General features: G+C 54.9%; 1 protein-coding gene across 13 annotated transcripts in view; it reads left to right on the top strand.

Annotated features, from left to right (window-relative positions):
• The window catches only part of Ttc7a (tetratricopeptide repeat domain 7A), a 110,790-nt gene extending 86,085 nt beyond the window's left edge, over positions 1–24,705 (top strand). For 3 of the 13 annotated variants that reach the window (XM_048804429.1, XM_048804430.1, XM_048804434.1), the window contains 6 exons: positions 1,204–1,320; positions 4,161–4,282; positions 5,984–6,118; positions 11,100–11,302; positions 21,380–21,493; positions 22,633–24,705. In XM_048804429.1, the coding sequence (XP_048660386.1) occupies positions 1,204–1,320; positions 4,161–4,282; positions 5,984–6,118; positions 11,100–11,302; positions 21,380–21,493; positions 22,633–22,854 (913 nt within the window). In that variant the 3' untranslated portion in view covers positions 22,855–24,705. Of the gene's footprint in view, positions 1–1,203; positions 1,321–4,160; positions 4,283–4,546; positions 4,853–5,983; positions 6,119–6,726; positions 7,905–11,099; positions 11,303–21,379; positions 21,494–22,632 lie in introns of those variants that run through there. The other 10 variants (XM_015479692.2, XM_015479691.2, XM_015479694.2 and 7 more) reach the window with 8 other exon arrangements.
• Positions 24,706–25,480: the final 775 nt, after the last annotated feature.

Raw genomic sequence — 25,480 nt, 5'->3', positions numbered from 1 at the left:
CTCACAGTCATGTGCTTCACTCAGCGGCCATGCTGTGGATAACGGGGCCTCCCTGCTGACCTCTGAGAACCAGGAGTGACAGCCTTGCCTGGGCCTCAGTGGCTCAGCCAGACTCTCCACAGGCTGCCCAGACAGTGGGTATGCGTCAGTACTGCTGGCTCTGCCGGTGGTAGAAGTATTGCTGGACTCCCTGTCTGGGTACCGCCTCCAGCACCCTCAGACTCCTCAACAATGGAAAGGCCGACACCTGCCAAGGCAGGGCCTCCAGGGCTCCTTCCAGCTCTTGGTGAGCAAGGAGTCTGATCGGTCTGGGTTCAGTGTTCTTGCTTTCCCTGCTGTGCCCAGGGCAGAGAGGAAGCTGTCCACCCCTCCTGCCCTCTCGCCATTCTAAGGGCTATATCCTTCGCTCATCTTGCCTCAGAGGACTTCAGCTTTTCAGGGAGAAAGTCTGAAAGCTGCTGCCATGATGCAGCAACTGTCCCTAAATAGTGGTTGAAAGGGGGGTTTCATGTCACTTTAATCCCATGTAAGGGGGTCTAGCTATCTTAGGAAATCCAAGGAAGAATTTTGTGATGCAGAGTCCCAGGACCTTCCCAGCATGTCCAGGGTCGGGAATCAGTTCCACTTAGTTCCCAGTTCCACTTAGAAGATGTTAATTGGGCAGCTGTTGTGTGCTGGCAAGGTAGAAGGCAGAACTGTGCCCTAAGGTGACCTTTGTTCCACCAGTTTCCTGCTTAGCCTCACTGAGTCATAGCTGCTTTCCCTTATCTAAGGCCCTATCCGGGGCCCCATAGGGCACAAAAGTCTAAAACATGTGTCAGTGGCATGCCGGGAACCGCTCAGCTGAGGATCTGGGGAGGCAGAGCAAACTGCCAGGCTGGGAATCATACCTAACAACACTTTAGAGCGTGGGCAAGATGGCTTGTAATCAGGGGACAGGCAGAAAGAGCACAACGGGCACTGACAGATGCAGAAGAGTGTCTCATGCTTTGACCACACACATGGGGAGAAACAGTCACAGAAAGAAAGAGGCCCAGGGGTACAGTGGAGGCTGCCACCCTCCCATGCATTCTGTCTCTTGTGGCTGGGAGGTGGGCAGATGGGGGCTGCCCTGGTGGGGCAGAAACCCATGGGGTCACACTCTTGTGGGAAAGCCTTGCGTGGGCCCTCTGACTGCCACTCTGTCTCTCTCTCTCCCTGCAGCCTGATGTTCACCAAGGTAAAGCTGGAGCAGGTACTAAAAGGCCCAGAGGAAGCCCTGGTGACCTGCAGACAAATGCTGCAGCTATGGCAGACACTATACAGCTTCTCCCAGCTGGGGTGAGTGGCTATCGTCATCCCTTGGGTTGCCAGAGGGTGGAGGGCCCAGTTGACAGGCAGTGGTTGCCAGGACAACGGTCCTCAGCTGAGTGTCTGCAGTGCCTGGATGAAAGTATGGAACTTAGCACTCACGGGACTTTGTACATCTGTGGTTCAGCTTTAACCTCCTGGTAGTCCTCGGTGACCTGCATAAAGACCCAGATTTTGAAATCAAAGCTGAGAGTGGTAAGAAAATAGAGAAACGAGTATTGAACACCTGAGCCAGGTGCTGGGCTTGCCACTTCATCGGACACCTCAGCTGCTTCTGTCCTACACATTATTTGATTTTATCCTCAGCCCAGCAAGGAAACTGACTCAGAGACTCTGAGTAATATGGGCCACTCACCTGGCTAGTGGTAGGGATGGGACTTGAACCTGGGCCTCCTGAGTCCCAGCCCGTGGAGTCTGTCACTTCTTTCCTGGGTCTTTTTGGTAGTTGGAAGAAGAGGAGGAGGAGGAAGCTCAGGCCAGAGAGCCACCCACACCTCCCCAGTCACCAACAGTCTCCATGCACCCTGTCTCCTGCAGTAGGCCCCAGCCTAGGCTCTGAGGTTTTCCAGGGCCACAGTAAGGCTCTCTTGACCTGGTTGAATCTGTGAAAGTCTTTGCTCAAACCCTCTGTCCAGCCTGCGCAGCCCAAAGGACTTCCTGTAGGGCAGGTGCACTGCCTCTTCCTGTTCCACTGGACCCCACCCTCCCCCTTCTCTGGAATGGTTCCCTGTGTCATTCCCCTAAGGACTCAAGGGACCCTACTCTGGAGGGTATTTGCATTTTCACAGGAATTCTGGGCCCCACAAGGCCTCCAAACTCCCCAGAGGAACCTCTCCTGGTGACATTTACAGAGGTGACCAGGTGGAGTGTAAAACCTCGGGCAGGGTCAGTCTTCCCTCCACAGGCCTTGTAGCCTAAGAGATGCCAGAGCAGAGCAAGACCAATGCATAGAACTGCCAGAAGGAGACTGTGGAGTGAGGGACTTAAGGAGAGGATTGGGAAGCCACCTGGAAGCCGGGTGATGTAAGGATGAGGGCCAGTCTCCTGTGCCGGGGACCTGGCATTCAGGGCTTCCTCCCTCTGGCGCTGTGGCAGCTGGGGCGGGTGCACAGCATGGCTCCTTTTCTGCAGAGGAGCTCCCTTTCCTTATCTGAGTCCTTATCTAGATGACTGGTTCCCTGCTCATTCAGGTGGCCAGTCTCATTGGGGCACTTCTGGTCGGCATCCTTGTCTTATTTAAGGCCCAACCTTCAATTTAAGGCCTGTACTTCCTTAAAGGGATACAGGATTGCTAAGTGCTGTCACAGGGGCCAGGGGTAGTAGGGTTTGCCTGAGGTCACCTCAAGTCACCACCCACAATGGAACTTGTCACAACAGGAAACCTCTAGGGAACCTCCCCCCAGACCCCCACCAAGGATAGGGCATGGCTTACCTAGGCCATCTGCCTGGACCAGGGGCCTGAATCCAGTACCTGTTTGGCTCTCCCAATCTGGGTGTGGAGTTCTTCAAGTTAGGGAGCATGATACACACGGCAAGGAGTTCCCAAATATGGAGCGATCTGCAGCCCTAGGAGAGGCCCCTTGGGATGGAAGAAACAGGAGACAGGAAACTGTTCCTGCAGATCAGGTACCTGTACAGGAAGCCAGAAATATGCAAGGCGCCTGCCGGGACTGTCTGATTTCCCCTCACAAAAGCCCCGTGAAGTGGATGTCGCCATGCTCGTTTCCAAGAGAGAAATTTCATGAGAAAGGTCAAGTAACTTCGCTGAGGGTCACACAACCAAGAAGGGGTGGCCCCATGGTTTTAACCTAGTGTCTCTGGCCTGCACTTGGATGCCCCCAGGGAACGGGAAGAGGGTGGGAGAAGACCGCCTGACCTGAACCACTCACTGTGCTATGAGGGGTGGGGCCCTCTAATACCCAATAAGATGATTGCATCCACAGGCCCAGATTGGGGCCAGCATGAGCCTGAGTTCGGATGGCAGAGACGCCTTGGATCCTGGCATTTTGCAGGACCATCGTCTAGGCGTCCCTTAGAAGGGAAGATACCTTCTGACCTTCTGGCCCAGGCTGGGCTGCTTCTCTCCAACCCTTTCTGCCGCAGATCTACTCTAAGTGTCCCCAGCCCACAGGTTCCAGGGTCGTGGGCTTCCTCAGCAGTGGGAAGGGGCTGGCTGGGCTGCACATGCCCCGGGAAGGGCCCACCAGGCTCATATACCTTTCTGAGCTGGCGGCTCCTTCCTGGCTTCCCCAACTGAGAAAACTGTACGGGAGCTGCAGGAACCTGGGGAATTGAGTGGGGGGCAAGAAAGGGTCACCATGCTTCTTTATATCCCCCCAGGGGCCCCCACTGGCTCTCCTGGGACCACCCTGGCAGCTGGAGGTAGGGGCTCCTATGGCAGGATTCACAGGATCAACTGGGCCCTCCTTCCCCAGGGCAGGCCGGGGCACTCCCGGTGCCTGTGAAGACCAGGCAGGCTTTCCTAGGAAGCCAGTCCGGGTTCCCTGCACTGAAGGAGGTAGGGTAGAAAAAGCCTCAAGTGACCTAGGGATTTCTAGCCCCCCTGCCTCAGAGGAGGGCGTAGGCAGTGTGGGAGGGTTTCCAGTCCTTGGCCTGTGTGATGTGGGACCCACGCTGAACCCTCTACGTCTCTGGTTGTCTTGGTCCTTCCCTATCTTTCCAGGGACTTGGGCTCTGTTTCTGGGACATGAGTTCTCAGTCCCAGAGCCTGTGCCGAAGTGAGTCCCCCCCCCCCCCGCCACCCCATGCTCCCAGCTAGCCCTGGGGGACACCAGCCTCTGCCTCACCAGGTCCTGCCCTCCCTTGCTTTCCAGAGGCCTGGAAAAGGATGGCAGCTTAGGTGAGGGCCACACGATAAAGAAGCAGAGTGGCATGCACCTGACCCTGCCTGATGCCCACGATGCAGATTCTGGTAAGAATGTGCCCTGTGGGCAGCTCTTCACATGGAACCAAAGCTCACTGTCCCAGCCTGAGAGGACCAAGGGAGGGGAGCATCTGCGCAGCCTGGCCAAACCCATCGCTGCTCCTTGCTGCTGCTTCCCAATGGTCTGGATGCTCAGGGGTGGCCCTCAGACACCTTTCAGGCTGATCTTGACTCAGGGTAGGACTGACTGCTGGCCCTGGGTGGGTAGTGGGCAGCTGAGTGGGCAGGGGTCAGGCCTTACCTCTGGGGTAGGTAAAGAGAGAGAAGACTCGGTTGGAAAGACAGCCTGGAGCAGAGACGACTTCCCCTAAGGCCAATGCCAGCCGCCAGCGGCTGCCTCATGCCCCGGTAGATGAGTCAAACAGAAAGGAATGAGCAGAGCTCTTCAATTCTACGCTCAAAGCTGACTCTTTTCCTGGAAAAACTCATCCTGAAACCCAGGCTTGTGATATTCAAATGAATTGGGAACTACAAACCTACCATGTTTAAGCTGAGGACCTGATTAAAGCAAAACACCTTCCTCAAAAACACAAGAAGAGTTAGTCATGGGAATGAAAGTGTGAGTGGAATTGTATTTAGTGGAATTGCTCATTTTTTTTTCACTTCTGTGAACTGGAGCCAAGGTGCAAGTGATGGGGTTGATTTCAGCAGCCTAACGTTGCACCTGAATTTAGGGCCCATCCCAGGGGTGCTTGGCTGCTTGTGGAGGGACTGGTTAAGGGGGTGGGGCAACTCCCATGCAATTAAAGAGGTAAGAACCATGCTCAGAGTTATTAGGACTCCTTGTACACTTGTCCCATAAACTGACATCATCTGTGGTGTGCCTGAGGTCTCCTGAGTTTATTGGAGCCTTTATTGCCTCTCTGAGAGGGAGAAAGTGCTCGCATTTCACCTGCATGGGAATTATAAATGTCAACAGCTTATATATCCTGAGCAGGGCCCGCACCACCCAGAACTGACACGGGAGAGGTTCTCTGAGGGCACAGGTCTGACTCAAGCTGCTCCCCAATTATTCCTCAGGTCTCAGCCATGAATGGGACTTTTACACATACGAAATGATAATGTGCACTTGTAAAAATAGCCAGAGGAGAAAGAGAAAAGTCATTTCTCATTTCACCACCCAGACTTCAATAAATAAATGGCCCTTCAGAATTTTTTCCATGTATGCCCATATTTATTTTTCAAAAATATGGTTATTTTCTTCTGTTCCTTGCTTTTTTTGCACCTAACTGTGTAATTAATATGTACCTCTTTTGGCATCCGTATCCACATGTATACATTGTTATTGTAATGACTACAGGCTTTGGTGATTATACCCTCACTTGTTTTTAATTATCCCTATTATTGAACATTTGAGTAGTTTCTGTTATTTTCAATATTACAGGCAGGAGTCGAATGAGCATCTTTGCTGACATTTATGATTGTTCTCCTCAGGGATAGATTCCCAATGGGATTTACGCCTAATTGTCCCTTAAAAATCTCCTCTTTCCATATGTGGCTGAGAGTAGGTGGTGGGCCCTCCCTAGTGGATCTGAGAGCTTGTCAGATTTCTGGCTGCCAGGCTGTGCCACCCTGCCCTGACCCAGGCGCCCTGTCTGCCCGTTGGAGCTGAGCTCTGACTGCCCCGGGGACCTGCAGCACGGGGCACCCTGACTCTGCTGCTCAGCCCTGTGCCCTCCTTCTCTGCAGGCTCTCGGCGGGCATCATCCATTGCAGCCTCAAGGCTTGAGGAGGCCATGTCAGAGCTGACCATGTCCACCTCGGTCCTGAAGCAGGGTCCCATGCGGCTGTGGACCACGCTGGAACAGATCTGGCTCCAGGCTGGTGAGTATCCCCAGTCCCAGCCTGGGAACTGGGGCTCAGGGATACTCCCAAACCTGGCTGAAGCCACCCAGATGTTCAGAGCCCTGCCCTGTCCTGGAGCGGGGAGGTAGAGGCTCTTGACGAGGCTCAAATGGGCTACAGAGTGCTCGCAGGTTCAGGAACCTGGTCTAGTTCCAGCTGTTTCCTCCTCGCTTGCCTCAAGCAAGTCACTTAATCTGTCTGGCTATGGGTTTCCTCTTAGCCCAATAGGAAGGGTGCCTGCCTCCCTACCTGGGAGAGGTTCTCTATGGCAGATCCAAATGAGAGAGGTTCTGAGGTCAGGAGAGGCCACATAAATGGATAGGCCAGAGGGCTGGTAAGGTGGAAATGCTGTCCAGTTGGCAGTCCCTCTGGGTCACCAGGCAGCACCATTGCCACTGAAGAGTCTGCAGACCAGTGAGTGCTGGGGAGGCAGCCTTCAGGGAGGCCCAGCTTCAGTCACACAGACCTGGGTTCTGATGCCAGCTCATAACTAGCCAGCCCTGGTCTCAAATGAGCTTATGTGTGAAGAAGTTACTGCAGCACATAGTAGGTGCTCAGCAAATGGTGTTTGGCTTCTGTTGTGCCAGTTACAGTTGTGACGGAGCCAGAAGCCACGTGGTGCCACAGACTGAGTCTCCTTGTGCTTGGGAATGCTGAGGAGGGACTCCATGGAAAGTATTTGACAACTTGACCTGACCGTGGTGCAGGAGGTGGATTAGAGTGAAGAGACAGGGAATCGAGGCCAGAGAGGACAAGTGACTGAATAGAATACAATGGCAGCGCAGAAGAATAGAGGAAGATGAGAGACGAGTGAAATCCTGAACCTGCCCCTGAACCTGCCCCGGGCCCAGCATGGCCTCAGTCCAGAACTGCCCGAGGGACACTGTGGGTGCAGGGACGCCTCCTCACCCTTGTTCTGCCTACCCTCCTCTCTGCTCTGACCCACTACAGGGATGGCGCTGCAGCCCCCAAGGAGACATGGAAAAGAAATCAACCAAAAGTAGATGATCAGTTACCAAGACATGCAGCTTTGGCAAGTCATCCTTAGAACGTGCTTGTTAGCTGAGAATCTAGGGTTTCCTGTGGCATGTTTTCCACATATGGACGCATTAGCATGCAGCACGCCTCCGCTGTCCCTATCATAGGTTCTGACTATGAAAAAAGAATTGGACCAGGATTCACAGAAAGGCTAAGAGATGGGAGCATTTTAATAATGCAAATATTGCCCCAGTTAGCATCTCAGGGTCCTTCGGATGCTAGGGATGTGGGAGGTGTGTTCCACAGCTGTTGGGTCTTAAATAGGAAGAGGAATGTTCAAGAATGCAGAGGAATAATACCAAGGCCTCCTCCTGAGCAAAGATCCTCCTGTCCTATTCTGAGACATGGAGCACCGTATCGCTCTCACAAAAGCTAGATGCTTATTTCTTATTTCTTTCTCACGTAACAATTCGGAGATGACAGCCTCAACTGGGATGGCAGCTTTGCTGTCCCTAGGGTGTGGCTCTCACCTATGTGGTCCAGGATGGTTCTCTGCTACAATTGACATTCCAAGGCATAAGATAAATGTGGAAGAGAGAAAGAAGACACCCCGTCCCCGTAAGGACACACCTGGAACTGGTACACATCACTGTTCCTCATGATCCATTGGCCTAAACTCCATGATTTGTCTAGCCCAACTGCAAGGGACTCTGCTCCATGGGGAATGATGCTTATTTCCTTTGGGGTCACCAAACTGTCCCCATGGCCGGGGGCTAGGCTAGCCAAGGTGGGTTCCTTTTAGGGTCTAATCTGTTTTCTTTCCCACCTCCAAGCCAACATGGTGTCCTCCTTTTCTTTCTCTTTTTTCTCTCTCCCTTTTCTGAGGTCTTGGGGCAGGTTCTCTGTAGGAAGCTCAGCTCACCTCTCCAGGTGAGGGCTCTCAGCACCCCGCTTCTCAGCACAACATCAACCTGAGGGTGTGGAAATGGGCCTGCGGCAGAGAGCCTGGGCTTCAGCAGGAAGATGGGAGCCAGCTCTAGGTGCAGGGTTAGACCAGGATGCCTCTGAAAAAAATAATAAAAGGGACTCTTGCAAAGCTCCAGGGAACAGATGTTTTCCATTTGTAGCCTGCGGAGAGAAAGCAAAGAAGAGGGGGTAGGGAGAGAGGGAGCAAAGAGGAAAAAAACCAACCAGAGACAGATGGGCAAGAGAGGAGGTCAAGAGGTAGACGGGGAGGATGATGAGACGGAAGGGACAGGAAGGAAGAAAGTCAAGTCGTTGAGGAGGTCCAGGGCGCCCTTTGACACTCAGAGAGCAGCAAGGCCCTGCTCACTGGGGTGACACATCAACAAGGAAAAGCTGTAACAGTGAGTGCTCATCCAGCCCCAGCCAGGGGAGGCCAGGATGGGTGTGGGCACCACAGGCCTGGAAGCCAGGCTGGGAGTGGGAGGAGCCAGGCTGTGGTGGGCACAGTGCCATGGGTCTCCTGCTGTAGCCTCTTCTGGCTGGCTGGCCGGCCGGCTGGCTGGGAGCACCATGTTTGGTAAAACAGTGAGCAGGAGCCAGGGGCATCTGCCTAGGGACACTGAGGCTAGGAAGAGGGGGGCACTGCAGCCCCCAGACCTGTGGGCCCGCCTGCCGGTCAGAAGCCCTGTCCTGGAGGCCCGGCCCATGAGGCTGTCTGCAGTGTGGCCTGAAGCCCTCGGGAGACCTCGCCTCCCCGGCCCTGTTCTGTGTCATCTGCTTTCCTGCCTAAGTGGTGATGAAGCCCATTGGAGTGAAGCAGCCAGACCCATTTTCAGGGCATGTTCCCTGATGTGTGGCCCACAACCAGGCCTGAGGCCTAGAAAACCCCAGGGCCCCAGCACTCCCTCTAAGTGAAATCTGTTGATGTGAACGCACTAAGAAGAGTTCCCAAGGGAGGGACCGGGGACAGCCTCCTGAGGGCTTGGGAGACAGGACCTCAAGTTGTAAACAGCTTAATGAGTCACGCTGGGGCCAAGTGGGCCCAACCTGGAGTGGGACTGCTGGGGAACGGGCTGGGCATGGAAGGCCAGACCCCTGGGCCCCCAGCTAAACTGAGCTTCAGGCCCCAACTTAAATATTACTTCCTCCAGAAGGACCTTCCTGACCACAGTGCTGACTTGATCCATCCTGAGTGTCTATGATACCCAGAATTGGCACTTATCACTTCACTGCCCTGAGTCTCTCAAGTTCTTAAGTGGCTCAGCTTCCCCACCCCACCCCTGTTTTTTCTCCTTCTCATGGGAAGACTGGGTATACAGTCAGTGCTCAATAGTTGTATATTAGAAACTCAGTTATAAAGGCAACCGGTTCAGAGGCCCTGGCAGTGGCTCAATAGCAGAGTGGAGAAGGAAAGCTGACACCGAGAGTCAAATCCCCAACCACTGGGCATCCCTCTCTGCAAGGCCCTGGGCACAAAGCCCCGTCTCCCAGCCTCACCTTCCTATGCTATGCCTTGGGAATCTCAGACGTCTCTGGGGACAGGAGCCTGCATCTCTCCCTTTTACTCTATCATGAGAACCTGGCTTCTTTGTGTTTACTTCTCTCATTCTCCCAGTTCTCTCTTCTCTAATCCAGAAAGAGTCCCCTTACTCCAGAGCCCTCTGTAACATTTCGCATGTGCAGCTGCTTGGATTGCACAATGAGCCTTACACAATGTTCATGCTGAGGACCCCAGTGCCGCGTGTTGCAGTTAAGGCCTTAGTTAGGTCTCCTTCCTGCTGCTTATGGGGTCAGGCAGGTGGGGAGCCTGATCCCAGTTTATCAACCTCTTTCTGGGAGTCCCCCACCCCAGACATGCTCTAAACCGGCGTAACCTCAGCTCCCAGCCCTTGCTAGGAAAAGCTCTTGGCAGAGTCACAAGCCAGACTCTGCTGGCCTCCCGCGCTCCCCATCTGTGTTGCCATCCTTCTGTGACTTCCACATGGGCACCAGCCCTAGGAGGGGGCAGCGGAGTCTGGGGGCTGCTTTGAAAGGAAGGCAGAGTGGGCTGTGGGGCCCGCCGACAGGCAGCGTTTCTAAAAGTGCCCGCCGGTGGGCGTGGGCCTGGGCCTCTGCTGCGTGGGACTGAAATGCGCATTTCTGTGGCAGGCCCAGGATTGGAGCAGTGGCCCCTTTTCCCACTGATCTGCTTCTGGGGCAGATCTGGTCCTGCCTGCTGCCAAAGTCTTCTCTAGAGGGAGGCCCAGGGGCTGCTGGGGAGGCTGGCCCTAGCTCTGCCCTTTCACACAGAGTGGGGCAGGATCATGATGGAGATCCTGATGGTACCCACCTCCCTCCAAGACTGGCTGTGAGAATTATGGAGAAAGAATGTTTTGTGGAGATGCGGCTTGGCCCACAGTCAGCTCCCAGAAGTGCAGGTGGTGGCTTTTGTCACTGTTGTCACCACCACTTCTCCCTCTTTCTTCCACCCCCATCCTTAGTGGGACTCTTTGGCTCCCCCTTGGGCTCTGAGCCCGGGCCCACCAAGTCCTGAGCACAGTGGGGCAGTTAACTTCAGCCAGCCCCCAGGTGCGGCCTCCAGGAGCTGCTTCCGTCCTGTCTGTCCAGCTGCACAATGCATCCGTGAAGTGAAGGGACCCTGAAACGGAAAGCGGAGCTACCCGGGCAAGCACTCAGGGGACTCCATTTGTGTTCCCATTGCCAGCTGTGCAATCACACAACCCAACCAAAAGCCTGGCTTCGTCCCATGGCCTTGGGCAATGCCTTAACCTCTCTGTGCCCAGGTTCCTCATCTCTAAAGTGGGGTGACGAAGCACTGGTCCCCGGGGTTTTGTGAGCATTGACTGAGATGATCTGTGGAGCACCTAGCGTTACCCCTGCATCCCACAGTAAGTTCTCCCCGTGCTGTGACTTGGTGGGCAGTGTCCAGCTCCCCTGCTCTGGGGATGCGGGTGCCACCTGCATCTTGTGTGTCTTCCCACCACTCACACCTCTCACGGCCCCTCTGGTTTCACAGCCGAGCTGTTCATGGAGCAGAGACACCTCAAGGAAGCAGGTTTTTGCATCCAGGAGGCAGCCGGCCTCTTTCCCACCTCGCACTCGGTGCTCTACATGCGGGGTCGCCTGGCCGAGGCGAAGGGCGACCTGGAGGAGGCCAAGCAGCTGTACCAAGAGGCGCTCACGGTGAACCCCGATGGCGTGGACATCATGCACAGCCTGGTGAGCCAGCATCCCCTCCTGCCACCTCCCTCCGGAGGCCTCAGGCTTTCTCCCCACTGTCCCTCCTAACCCCCCCACTGTGTGCCAGCACCTCATACTGCTGGTCCCTGGCATCTGGGGGAGGTGCTTGCTCCCTGTTAGGAGCAGCGGCGGTGTGTTTCTTGTAGGTAGGGGCTCTGCTCCCGTCAGGGTCTGCATTCATGAAAAAAAACCTAGAAGGGGCTGGTTGATATTTTTTGGTGACTTCCTTTTTGCCATCAGGTGATCTAACCCCAAAGAGCTTTTGTTGTTGTTGATTTGGTCCTTGTCCTGGAGGCCAGTTCAGACTCTAGGCAGTTCCCAGAATGTTCTTCCCTCTGCGGGACTCCAGACCTTCCCTAGCCATTGGGCTTCCTTCTCCACGTCTCTGTGTCTCCTGGGTGGGATGCAGTGGGCTCCCTGGGGTGGGCTGTTATGTTGGGCCTGATGGGAACACACATTTAGAATGGCCTGAGGTAGTAAGAGGGTTCAGCATCCCCCTTCCCAGGGCACAGACTTGGGACTCAGGTGCCCAGGTACCTGGGCCTCCCGGTGGGAAGGTTTGAAGACTGGGAAGCAGAACCCAGGTGCTCTTGGTCTCCCTCTTGGGTGACGATGGGCAAGTGAACCGCCTTCTCTGAACAGTGATTCTACTCATTCATCCAGTGGGGCTTCTCATCCAGGAAACATTTATTGAGTAGCTGCTCTGACAGATGATACAGTAGGTCCTGGAGGTGGCCATTTTTCCCCTGCCTTCCTTAGCTCCTTCCAGAGAGCAGTTTTCAGGACAAATATAGCGTTCTGAAAGTGAATGAGCCTGCAGATGCCCTGGTGTCTGTGAAGGATTATTTGAGGAACCACAGTTAGCAACAGTCTTTCCCGGTGGAGGTCTTAGATGTCCCCCTGTGAGAGCACTCCGAGAATGGCCGTTAGGATATCCCTGACATCTGCCACGTGAAGATCACAGAAGGATCAGGAGAAAGGCTCCAGATGGCTGAAGGGTTCTCATTGCCAGAATGGGTCTGGCTGGCCCATGAGTCCAAGCTGCAAGGAATTGGATTGCAAGTTATCACTTAGAGTAGTCTGGGCGCATACTCCAGAATCATCTCATGAGGATGTTGCTGAGAGAACAGAAACCTTACTGGGGCTTGGGGGAGCAGTGGCCAGACCAAGCCATCTTTACAAGGTCCTTTCTGACCCCTAGAGTCCTTAAAAATGGAATAGAACAGATATCCCCAGCTCAGCTCAGCTCGTATTCCTGCTGCCTGATGTCTCGAAGATTTCTAGCTTAGCCTGTGTGAGTGTTCAGCCCTGTGCCACCAAATCACTCCTCACTGTGCTCTTTCAAATGGATTCCTGTCGCCCTCCAGTCATCAGCAAATGTTTGTTCTGTTTATTTTTATTTATTTATTTACTTTTTTTTTACAAAGCGCATCCTCCTTCCTTTCAAAATTCAGACATTAGCGTCTCTGATAAATGCCTCACCGGAGGTCACATCCAGAAATCTGATTAGAGAGTCAGGAGGGAGGATGTGGGCAAGCATTAGGCCTGCAGCCAGGCAGAGACATCTGCCTTCCACTGCGTTTGTGGATCTGAGCCTGCAGTCACAGCCCCTAAGACCCGACAGAATCCAATAACAAGTACAATTTTGAAGTAACGGTGTACCATTTTTCATTTATGCTTATTATTGTTTGTAGCTATTTTCCTGAAATTGAAGCAGTTTCCAAGGGTCGGTTTCCATGGAAACCGAATAGCTGTCCAGAGTGGCTCCCTGCAGATGTGACAAAAATGGTCCTTTTTCTCTTCCTGGGGTGCCTCGCTGATTTGATGAAATTGGAGCAAGTCAGAGAGCTAGACCTGCCCCCTTTTAAAGTTCCCAGCAACCAGAGGGGCAGTCGACTTCTGTGTGGGCAGCCCATCCCCTTTCCACACACTCTGTTCCTGCCAGCTTCCCACACATATGCATAAAGAATAGCAAATTGCAAGCCTGGAGAAGATTTACCAAGCATATTTGCCTAAAGACATGGGAACACTTTGGCATGTTGATCTCAAAGTGTTCCCCAGTCTCAGTGCCTTCCCCATATTGGGGGACTGATGTCCTTGGCACTCAGGACATCTGGGATCCAATCCTGACTCTGGCTCTGATTCACTTGGGCCACTTGGGGAAAGTCTTAACTTTCATCCTCCTGATGTAAGTAGATAATAATCTTCATTGTTCCTAGACCATGCCGTGTTGTTCTAATCCAATGAGGTGTGCACATGAAAGTCTCCAGTGCAAGTCTCAAAGAAGACACACAGCATACAGGCCACTATCCTCCCTTCCCTCCCCAGTGACAGACATGGCTAGTCAATCACAGCACTTTTTCCCAGTAAGACAGTACTTTTTCCCCACTGAGCATGGGGCCTTGCAGTCTTTTCCAACATGATAAACGGTCAATCTAAGTCAGCCTGACATTTACGTAAGGCAGTCATCGTAAAATAGTAGAGAAGAAGAGAGACACATCAGTTGTCAGTCCTTCATGAAACTGAAGGTTGGTCCATCCTTGGAGAATTATCCAGGGAGAGGCACATAGTGGAGAATGGGTATCCCCTCATGGAATCTTTGCCAAGGCAGTGTCCCAGGTAGGACATCTTGGCTTTCCCATACCACTGAGGCTTTTTGAGCACATTGACCTCTGATAGGTTTAAGGGGAAAGAGAACCCCTTCTCCCCTGGGAGCCTGGCCACTCAAAACCCTGGGCTGGAAGAGCTCCCCTCTCACTAGCCCTTTGAGGTCATGGGTGAGTCCCGCTCCCTGGGATCTGGAAAGAAGAGGGTGAGAGATTCCTGCCATGCTGCGTGGATACCAGGTTTGACCCTATAGTCCATGGGGTGGAGTGGCAAACACCCGGATGCTGAGGAAAGCCCACTGGGAGCGGAAGCTTTGCTTTCAGGAGCCAAGCTTCAGGCATTTCTGAGAATATAAACTTTGGCCCAGGAGTGGGTTCTCTGCCCTACTGCCCCCCCTGGCCCCAGATACAATGGGAGAGATGTTTTCCAAGTTCTGGCTCCTGGCTCCTCCCTGGGTGCAGCTTAGGCTTTTCCACCAGACCAGGCGAGGAGGAGTCATCTCCTTGGCAGTTCCCTGCCAGGGAAGACTGTCCACTGTGCCCACAGTAGTGTCCAGAGAAGGTTGTCCATTGATGCTCAATGGCTGGGGACCTTCTGGAGACTGGAGTAGAAGCAGGCATGGTCTCTGCAGAAAAGGCCAATCACAGGAGGAGGTCCGGACAGTGTCTGCCAGTCACGCCTGGCCCTCACTCCAGGCACCAGAAAGTCCCCTTCAGCCGGGGTACCCGGGTCTCAGCTCCCCAGCAGAAGAATCTAGTTAAGAAGGGGAAGCAGGGTCCTTCCCAAGGTGAGCAGTGGTGTCTTCCTGATAACTGCTCTTCAGAGAAGGCTCCGGGGCTTGTTCAAAAAAGGGACCCCAGGCAGCCCACACGCCTCTGTCTGAGGCTTTCGGCCTCAGAGGCCAGGACCCCTTTAATACCAGCCACCTCCAAGTGGCAAGTCAGGGAACTCGACAAGGACTACGGCTGAACAGGTTGCTGAGAGGTAGGGTGTTCCTATGAGGTCACCTGAACACGGTGGAGGGGTGTCACAGGGGTGTCACAGGCTGAGATGAGAACCCCATGGGATCGCTGGCTTGACTCGGTTTCCTAGTGTAAGGAAAGAAGAAATACTTGTCCCTCTTCTTTTCTGTGTCCTTGACCAGGACCCCTGTAACAAAAGATAGATAAACAAGAGGAAATCAAGTGTTTCTGTGTGGCAGCCTCATGGACAAAGGCCAGATGGTGAGGCCACCTGTATAGATTGATTCCTCTGTTGCTGTCCCTGGGCTGCTAAGATCTAAGAGTCTAATGTTGACCTCTGTGGGCCACCTTTGTCCTCCTTGGTGGGGGAGAGAGGAAGGACACCTTTGTAAATTTATTTCCTACTTTTGGGCAGATTGGGGCAGGCAGAGAGCTTTTCTTGTACCTGCTTTATTTAGTTTCCTTTGCCTCAACACAGTGGTGTGTTTCGGGGTGACGTTGTCTGCTACCCTTTAGCTCCACAGAAGGAAGCCTGAGTCCTGGCTGCAGACAGGCCCACCCCTGCTGCCCTCGGCTTGGCCAGAGCACGTGGCTGCGTTGGGGTGGCTGGTCTGCACTGCAGGAGATGGCCTGGAACCCTCCCCCATGAGGCCAGGAGTGGGCAGGAGAGGGTTTGTGGGTGGCACCTGCCCTCCTTCCAGTGGCAGGCTCCAGAGGGACAGTTTTGTGTTTTCTTCTTGAAGACAGAGCTGCAGACTCTCTCAGAGCCTCTTCTCTGGCATCCCTGGCTGCAGCAGGGGACTGCTGCGAGAGCTTTGCCTCTTGTGATATAATTCCTGAGAAGGCCATTTCTGAAGCTTAGGGCTCCTCCCACATGCCTGGAAGGGCAGGGAGTCAGCTTTAGTTACTTTCTCCTCTTGATGACAGTGTGGTGATGAACCATTCCCCTTCATCATCTCCTTCTCCTTCCCAGCCTGAAATGGCTGCCTTGTTCTTTAAGTGGGTCTAGGGGACCATAGCATGGCTACAGACCTAGAACCTCCCAGCGCGTTCCCTGAAGCTCCTGTGCCACAGTACCCTGCTCTTCCACAGGGTCCTGGACTGGGCCTGTCAGGTGCTCTGGGGATCTACCAGGACAGCCCTGGTCCCTAAGGCCAACAAGGTGGAGCCTAGCAGCAGGGCCTTGTCCTGCACCCCACCCAGCCCTCACCAGTCCTAGAGGGAGGGACAAAGGGTGACAAACCTCAGTCAGCCCTGCTTGCCCTCAAGTTATAGGGCTCTTGGGCATTACATCTCTTACTGGGCTTGTTTTTTCTTCTTTCATGTGGGATCATTTAGGCCCTTGTGACCTCAAAGAAAAGTTTTAGGGCTTAGATGAGCTGAAAGCTATAAAAAGAAAAGTCACTGTTGGGCAATTTTGTTGCCTTTTACGAGAAAACGTGGTGACAAGTGGCGTGAACCCAAGTTCTACCTTTGACCAGGTGGTTTCCTTGGGCCATACTCTGAGGTGAGGATCTGCAGCCCACCCCACCTTGTGCTTACAGGGTGGCCAGTGCATTCAGTAGTAGGTGGTGAGGGACAGGGAAGAGATGCTGGACAGGGACAGGGACCTGAGGGCTGCCTTAGGGTGTGTTGTCCATGGTGATTTTTAAGACCCAGGTATCAGAGCTGGCACTGGGGGGGGTGGTGTGTGCTGACCTGCACTTGAGTCCCGTGTTGCCTTTACTCCCTGTTTAACCTTGGCCAAGTTCCCTAGGCTCTCAGAAGCTCAGTGTTCTGTCTATAAACTGGGGATTGCTATGCCAGGCGGCTAGGGCTACTGTTAGAATTAGGCTAAATAATTTTGTGAGCTAATCGGCTAGTAGTAGGAGTTATTTTGCCTTCTTCACTTTGAAGTGTGGCTCCCAGGCCAAGTCAGAGGCTCATGGTTTATAGAGGGAAGTGGAAGCCAAGCCCCAGAGGCTCACTGCGGCAAAGCCGCCCAGGCCTCCCCGAGTCAGCCAGACGTGCAAGATGCAGACCCCAGCTGCCTGGTGGACAGGTCTGGAGTGTACACTGCACAGGGCCAGGCTGACCTTAGAGTGGGGGAGGGGAGGGCAGCCTGCTAGGCAGGTGGTGTGGAGCAGGGGTCTGAGTGGACGGAGGAGGGATCTGAGACTTGTCTTGCATCTCTTGTGTTGGTTAATCCGGGGCAGCCAGGGAGGTTGTGGTGGCAGGCTCAGGGGCCGTGTTCTGCTGGCCTGTGGTCACGCCAAGCTGCTTCACCGTCTGCTTCCCGCCTGTAAGGAGGAAAGGCATCCTGAGCATCTGAGAAGTGAAACTCAGTGCCTGGCATTCTGAGGCTCCCTGATGCTGGATGGGGCTCAATACCGAGCAAAAGGTCTCTGGTTCCTGGGCCCAAAGGCTGTGACATGACCCTCCCCCATGTCTCAGGGTCCAGTGGCTGCTCCACCTCTAGGCTGCTCCCACCCTGTTTATTTGCTGAGCTATAGAGGGGTCCAGGCAGCCTGAGGGAGTAGGAGGACCCAGAAGCCTTGCCGTGTGTGTGTGTGTGTGTGTGTGTGTGTGTGTGTGTGTGTGAGAGAGAGAGAGAGAGAGGTGTTCCTGAGCACCTGCTCCAGCAGACCTGGGATATTGCTTCTGTTTGGCAGCTAGTTCAAAAGGAGTGTCGTGGCCATTTGACCTCGTACTGAGGTCAGCTCTCTTCCAACACTACCTAAGGTAATCCTGCCTCAGGCCACATTCCCAGTGCCACCTGGAGGTGCAGGAGGTGGTGGAGGGTTCTGTAGGCTGGAGGTGGGGGCTGAGACTTGTCCCCCAGGATCCAGTATTGGTCTGGCTGAGTCCAGAGGCCCCTCCCTACCTCACCTTACCGCTGGGCTGGCACTACCCCCAGTGTGCACCCAGAGCCCTGGCCCTGGACCTGGCCCTGGCTCCGGTCTCCTGGGAAACCTCAGCCTGCTGTGTGAGCTTGTGACGTCCATCTACTCTGCTGAGGAAGTGGAGGGGGTGCTGTTTGTAAGCCTGTCATAGGTTCAGATCAGAATGATAGTTGAGCACTGTGGCTTAATTTAGCTCCAGAATCCATTTTGTCACCAAAGTAGTGGGATCTCTGTATGTAGAGTGTCTTGGCTGTTTGATCTCTTTCTGAGGTCAGCTCACGGTATACAGAAGGTGCTGTAGAGTGTGGCCATTCAGCCCCTTGTTCAGTAGGCCACCCAACCCCCAAACTTTAATCACTGCCCTCTAGACTCAGCCTCCTGCCCAGAGAGGGGAGTTTCAGGACCAGGGCCACCTCGTCACTCCCCAGCACGGGAGGTTCCCTTCTAGAACCCAGAATCCTGAGGCCCAGCTAACCTCAAGGGTCCAAAGCCAGCTCCACCCAAACCAGACCCAAGCCCGAGGGATAAAAGTCCAGCCCTGCCTGGAAGTGGGCTGGCAAAGGAGCCCCCTTCCTGGTGGGTTCGCAGGCTCTGCAGATCCCGAGGATGTGACCGTCCTCTGGTCAAGCTGGTACTTCAGCCTCTCAGCCCAGCTCCTGGCCCTTAGACGCCCCAGCAGAGAGGCCGGCTGGTATTCTTGGCCATCTCACCTCTCTAGGACCCAGGATAAGGAAGGGACAGGCATGGGCACAGCAGCATAGACAGCATGGCCCCCTGTCCCAGGAGACTCCCAGGCTGGGCTCCCATGAGTCTGGGGCCTTCTCAGCAGAGGCCTCTTTGGGAGCCTGGTGAACTTAGGGGTACTCATGTTAGTCAGGACTAGATGGATTTGTGCCCCTTCCCCCAACTAGGAAGTAGGACCAGCCTGTGGCCTGCTGGGAGGGATGTGTGATGGGGGCGGGGAAGGAGGTCCCCAGGCTGGTTGGACAGGTTGACACACCTCAGAGAACGGAGAGAGCCTGGTCTCTGCAGTGCTCCAGGGTGTGGGGGAGGCAGCCTTGCTGCAGAGGGGCTTCTCTTCCCAGCCCCAGGGTCCCCAAAGGTTGGGAGGGGCAGGGCTCAAGGGACCAGAAGGCTGCAGAGGTCTCCAGCTGATTCCCAGCTTCCCAGCTGGAAAGGCTGTTACAGAATCCCAGGAATGTGCCTTGAGCTCAGAAAGAAAATTCCCAAAATAACTTCTATAAATACTTGAGGGCGGGTGGGGAGGAGAGCTCAGCCTGGCCTGCAGCTGGCCTAGCTCTAGGGCTGCTCCCCACAAAAGAGGGAAAAGGCACACGTACCCCCAGACCTTCCTGCTGTCCCCCCTCTCTGGGGAACCTCACCTTCTCCCTCATCCCGGCTTATAGTCGCTGATCCCACCCTGCACCTCCAGAGAGCCTGGCTCCTGACAGGGAGGTTTCCCACTCAGAGTCTCCACGCAGTCTTGGGGATCAAATCCCAACAGGATCTGGGCCCCTCAGGCTGCCCGCCTTTGTCGCTGTGGGAGACAGGGTTTGCTGAACCGCCAGGGACAGCATGCCTACCAGCAAATCCAAGTCAGGAAGCACGGAAATACCTCTGGTGTCCCTAGCTTTGTGTCCAGGACTCTTGCACCCCAGCCCTGTTGATCTGTTGCCCTGTGGGGTACAGAAGGAAAGGCAGGAGACAGAGGCCCTCACCCTCACAGCCTGGGAGGCAGGACAGGGTTGGCGTACAAGAGCCCCCTGGGTAAATAAGGGCACCCTTGAGGTGGTTGTGTGGGCAAGGGACTGTGTCCTCAGGGAAAGCTTCCTGGGAGTCCAGGCCCCTGCAGATGAGATGGGCCAGACCCCTCTTCCCTAAAATCCAGGAAGGGAGGGAAGAAGGCATGGAGGGACGTGGAATGTCTGGGGACCTACCTCATGGTTTTGTCTTTGCCTGAAACCATGTTGGTGGCTATAGCCAGGCCATGTGTCCCTTTGGAGGTACAATGCTCAGTGACCATAAACAACTTGCACATTGCCATCTAATCCCTGAGGGTGGGCAGCCTGGCTCTGGCATCTCCCAGGGGAGGCTCAACAGCTGGGAGCCTCTGCAGATTTGGTTTCCTGAGTGGATGAGGAACAGGGAGCGTTCAGAGGGGACATTTAGGTGGAACCAAGATTCCAGTTCTGTATTCGCACCATCTCCCTGAAGACCTCTTCTCCGGGCAGGTGGCGTTCCAGGAGGGTGTCAGTGAACCCTGGGCTAGCGATGGGCTGGGGGCAGAGCAGATGAGACCTCCCATCTCCCTGGGGCTGGGTCCAGGCTGGGTCCCACCCAGTTGTCAGGCAGCAAACAACTCCGAGTTGCTACCAAACACTAATGCGGCTGGTGTCAGGGGCAGGTGGCAGGGGATTCTGTTACAGGCCCTGGGCTTCTGGGCCCCAGCCTGACCCGGGCCTTGGTGTCTCCTTTCAGGCTCTAAGGTCAGCGCCCCAGGGTGCAGGAATGTGAGCCAACCCCACCACAGCCCATAGTCCTCCTCTGGCATAGAACTACTGAACCGTCTCCAGCTTCTAGAAAAATCAGTGATGCCACCTGTCCCTACCCTGAAAGACCCTCAGCTCATCTTAGGGATGCTGCATTTGCCACCTAGTGCCCTGGATGTACTTTTCCAGATTCATCCTAGTGCCCTGGATGTACTTTTTCAGAATCCTGACAAGGATGGACTCTCCCGTCCCCTGGTTTACAGATAAGGAAACCTCAGAGGAGGTCCGCTACTTGCCAGTGGTCACAGTCCTTGTCAGTGGCAGAGCTGGGATTCCAACCCAACCAGAGCTTCTGGCTGACCTTTTTGCTCTACCCAGGCGTGCGGAGGAGCCCAGACTGAGAGCAGGACTCACACACACGCTGTTCGGCCTGCAGGCACCTCTGGCCCCTTCCCAGACACCCCCACACTCCAGGAGATCAGGGGTTTTCAGACTCCTTTGCAGCCTTGGAGCCCTTCTTTCCAACAAAATCTCTGTGGAAGGAAGCTCCATAAGGAAAACTTAGAGTGCAGAAGGCACCCTGGGCCACCCTCCCTGGGAGGCCCTGCCAGCCACTCTGTCCTCTGTTGCTCCCTTGGGCAGGCTCATGGACCTCAAACCTTCCATTTTTGGTGCTTAATTTTGGTGTCTGGCGGCTGGCGGCTCGCCTTCCTTCCCTCCTCCCTGAGGGCCCGGTTCCACTGTGAGCTGCTTGGGGACTGGCGTCCCAGCCCTGTGGGCAGGACAGCTTGGCCTGGAGCCCTACTGGCCAGATGGACACTGCCCTAGTCCCAGGCAGCCCTGAGTCAGCAGCACTTGCATCTGGCCAGAGCTGGGGCCCTGCCCGAGACTCCACCCTGCCCACGGCAACCTGCCCTGCCCCAAGCTCCACAGCCTCAGCCACGTGTGGTTCCTTGGGTGTGGCTGTGCCCTGGGTGGATCTGGGGCACTGTGAGTACAGTTCCACTCCCCCACCCCCTGCCACAGGGCCTCAAGCAAGTGCTTCCGGGGAGGGGAGCTTTTCCTGGGCTTCCTGAGCACCCGTCTATCTCTCTTGCCTAATTGGTCGTGTTCCAGGCTCTTGGAGGACTTTATGAAATCAGGCATATGCATCTTTCCCAGTGTCTCCATAGCAACAGAAGGCCTAACTCTGGGGAATTCATGGAGAAGGAAAATGATCCAGCTAAAAATGTACGTGGCTGTCAGTGGGTGGAGAGGGGGCTCCAGGCACAGACGGCAGCGCGCACACGCACGCACGCACACACACACACACACACACACACACACCAGCAATACCTAGGGAGTTGATATTAGAGCTTTCCCTCCTATCTTAGAACAAGAAAAAGACCCCCTGACACCCACCGCCTTCTCGTGGTATCTTCTAGGGCTGAAACACACAACAGTCGGACGGCGCGAAGCAGCCTTTCTGGGACCTGGGTCTCTCCTCCTTTCTACCTTGTCCCCCTGCTCCCTTCCAAGTGTGGGTGGAAGAGGATGTGGAGGGTATACCATGCCAATTTCACTTCCCAGCCCCTTTTTTTGTGGGACAATTCCCGTCACTTCCTCTAACTGTCTGGCAAGAGTGTTTCAGCCAAACTGCAGGGACATTTCCTGCCTGCTCCTGGCAGACACCCCAGGGCCTTGCCTCCCTGAGCCCATCCAGCCTTTCCCCTGGACCACCCCCGCCTGGTCCTTTCCCTGCCCTCTGACTGTCTCCCATGACCCTCACCTGCCAGGTTGGGTCAGCAGCGGACCCCAGGGCACCAAGCTGCTTGACACAGGCAAAGGAGTGGCACCCTCTGACCCTTCCTCCCTCCTACAAGCGTGAGTTTTTCCGGATGCAGTTCCCGTAATGGACAATGGACATCCCCCCTCCATCTTGATGCTGCAGGCAGCAAGGACTAGAAAATGAGTCCCCTTTAGCAGGGGCTCACTTGTGCCAGGAACTCCTCGCCTGCGTCACATTGGCTGACTCATTTCACCTTCGGGGCAACCCTAGGGGAGGTTGCTGTGATTTATCGTTTGCAGAGGAGGAAACAGGGCTGGAGGACTCACCCAGGACCCCCAGATGGCCTGACCCTGGGGACTAAAAGGGACAGAGCTGCTGCACAGGCTGGTCCAGGACCTGAGGTTGAAGCCGGGAGGACTTGGGTGGGAACAGGTAGGTTTTCAGGCATCAAGGGCAAGGTCACCTGACGGTGCCCAACCCGGGCACAGAATCTTCTCTGACTGGTGACCGACAAGTGAGCTGCTCCTGCCTTTTGTCCCGATTGCCAAGATGCCCCTCCCCCAGGTGCCCTCACTCACTATCCCCTCTGCTTGGTCTCCAGGGTCTGATGCTGAGTCGGCTGGGCCACAAGAGCCTGGCCCAGAAGGTACTGCGGGACGCTGTGGAGAGGCAGAGCACCTGCCACGAGGCGTGGCAGGGCCTGGGCGAGGTGCTGCAGGCCCAGGGCCAGAACGAGGCTGCCGTCGACTGCTTCCTCACCGCCCTGGAGTTGGAGGCCAGCAGCCCCGTGTTGCCCTTCTCCATCATCCCCAGGGAACTCTGAGCGGCACTGCAGCAGCGGGGGACTGCCAGCACAGGCCCAGGGAGGCGGGGGCAGGCAGGGACAGGCAGGGAGCTGGGGTCAGGGAGGGATGCTGGCATTCAAGTGTGGGGCTTAGGGAATACATCGCTAGTGAACATTTCCGCAGGCTGCAGCCCCAGTTCTGGCCCACGCCTCCCCGCTCCCCTCCGGGGCCAGCTGGGGCTGGAGCCAGGTGGACAGGATTTGCATTGGAAGCAAATCCCTTGCTCCCTGGGACTCAGACATGTTATGAGCAGGGAGCTGGGTGGCATCTCCACAAGGCCCCTCCCTCTGTGCCTGTGCATCATCTGAAGATGCCCGAAGGGTGTCAAGCCCCCATCCTTAGAAATTCCTGACAGCTGTACTTTTTGACTTTGGACAAACTTTAGTCTCAAGCCTCTGCACCACCAGAGAGGAGCCCCCAGAGCTGCCTCTGGCTGGGCCAGGCTGTCCTGGATTCCTTTCTCAGTGCCTTGGGAGACAGACTGGCTTGAACTTTAAGTGACTTTGCAGAGTGTGGTGACCTGACAACTCAAGAGTGGGGAGCCTCACAGCTGTGCCTTACCCCTACCCATGCCTCTGCCTTGGGGTCTGGGGTCCCCACTCACTGAATCTTGCTCCCCCTGTCTCAGGACAGGGCAGGTTTCTGGGTGGCTCAGGTCTTGCCCTGGTAGTCCCAGCTTGACTCTGCGGGCTGGGTGAGCACGACAGCACTTCTGGGTTCCTCTCTCAGATGTTAGCAGAGGATGCCTAGCATTGTCCTTCTTTGTCCAAGGGGATCAAATGGGCCCTTCATGCTCTTCCTCTCTGCCACCAAGTGCCTTTGGGCCTCTGGTGTATGGACCTGAACAGCGGCCCTAACTAACCCTTACATTTCTACCCATCTCTCTGGAAACGTGCCCTAGCCTAAGTGGCCCCTAGAGCGGACCTTAGGGACAAAAATATGGCTCTGGACCCAGCTGTTTCTAATACCCTGAGTCAACACATTCCTGCAAGCCTTTCCCTGGGATGCAGGTCCCTCCAGGGCTACTAATATAGAGGGGGACAGCCTCTAGGACTGTCTCCAGTATGCCTCATCACCTATAGCCCTCGGGCTTTCTTGGGTGACCCAAACCCCACCCTGGGACTCCAGGTGCTATGGTTGGAGATGGAGGAGACCAAGCCTGCCCCTCCTTTCCATGATGAAGCAGGCCTCCATGTCCAGGACACACCCTGTCTGCAGGGTCGGGAGTTGCTGGGCAGATGTCTCCTCCCTGTTGGCTCCGTGGTCTGCTGCTTCCACCCTCAGAACCCTTCCCCAGGAAGTCATTCCCAGGGCCAGGGCAGGCAGAGTTCCTCCCTGATCTGCCACAGGTTCCAGTAGTAATCGTCCCCTGGGCACAGCTCCCATTTTGAGATTCATGGGAAGGTTGGTGAGGGCCACCCTGGTGTGTCATAGCTGCAACTTTCCCCAAGGGGGACAGCTCAGCACTGCAGAGAATGGGGGCCTCCTGGTCACCTGCACCAGACCAAGGGGCACCTCAAAGGACACGTGATCCTTTGCCTCTTGGTTGAAGGATCTCTCTGTATGTGTATGTATGTATGTATATAAATATAGATATATATATATATATGATAGAGATCTATTTTTTGCTGGAATTCTATTAGAAAAAAATAAGCAAATGCCACTGATGTGCCTTGGGGTGTGCAAGGATATTGGTAGTCACCTTTTGGTAGTAGGAAATGGCATCAAATGCATTCTGACAAGCGTGCCCTCTCTGGAAGCCACAGAGAGCTGGGCCAAGTTGCTGACAGTGACTTTGGAAATTGAATAAAGAGACTCTTGAAGGGGAAGCTGGATTGCCTTGTGTTCATTCAGTGTGTTCATTCCCCCATGAGCCGAGCCCTGGAGAGAAGGGAGGCAGATGGAGAGGAGGGTGGCCACCTGAGAAGGTCGGGGTATCATCTGGAGAATGTTGCCAGGTGGGAGTGGGCGAGAGGAGAGGCTTGGGGAGTATGCACAGACGGAGCTGAGGCAGGTAAGAGAGGCAGAAGAGTCCATCGGGCGGGCTCTGGCCTCTGACCTGTCCTTTCAGTGAACCCTGAGCTGCCTCCAGGGCACAGTTGCATCTGAGCAGGAGACACTGGCCCCAGAGCACCTTCAGCTGTGGAGGAGGAGCATCAGGATGGGGGTTGACCCAAGCCACATTCGGATTAGCCACCTCTGCTGAGAAGCCCATACCAGTGCATCTGAAGAGAGCGGTTACTCCTCATACCTGTGCACTGTGCCTATTAGAAGACATGCACCTTGTATTTTAAAGAATGATATAAATTTACACAGAAGTTCTACTCTTGGGGTAGAGGGGATAGCAGGGATTGGGCCTCACAAACGTTAGACACACGCTCTGTCACTGAGCTTCATCCCCTGCCCTTTTAATTTTGAGACAGGGTCTCACTAAGTTGCTCAGGCCAGCCTTGAACTTGTGATCCTCCTGCCTCAGCCTCCCGAGTCACTGGGATTATGTATGTGATCTACCCAGCCAAAATTTCTATTTTTTCTTCTTCACGAACCCCAAAGGATCACCTGCTGTACCCACAACTATAGCCACCCAAATGTGCAAAGAGCCAC

This window comes from Marmota marmota, unplaced genomic scaffold (genome assembly GCF_001458135.2).
Source record: "Marmota marmota marmota unplaced genomic scaffold, marMar, whole genome shotgun sequence".
Lineage (NCBI taxonomy): Eukaryota > Metazoa > Chordata > Mammalia > Rodentia > Sciuridae > Marmota > Marmota marmota.
Note: the sequence above shows the minus strand (reverse complement) of the source record. Positions and strands in the feature narration are given on the sequence as shown.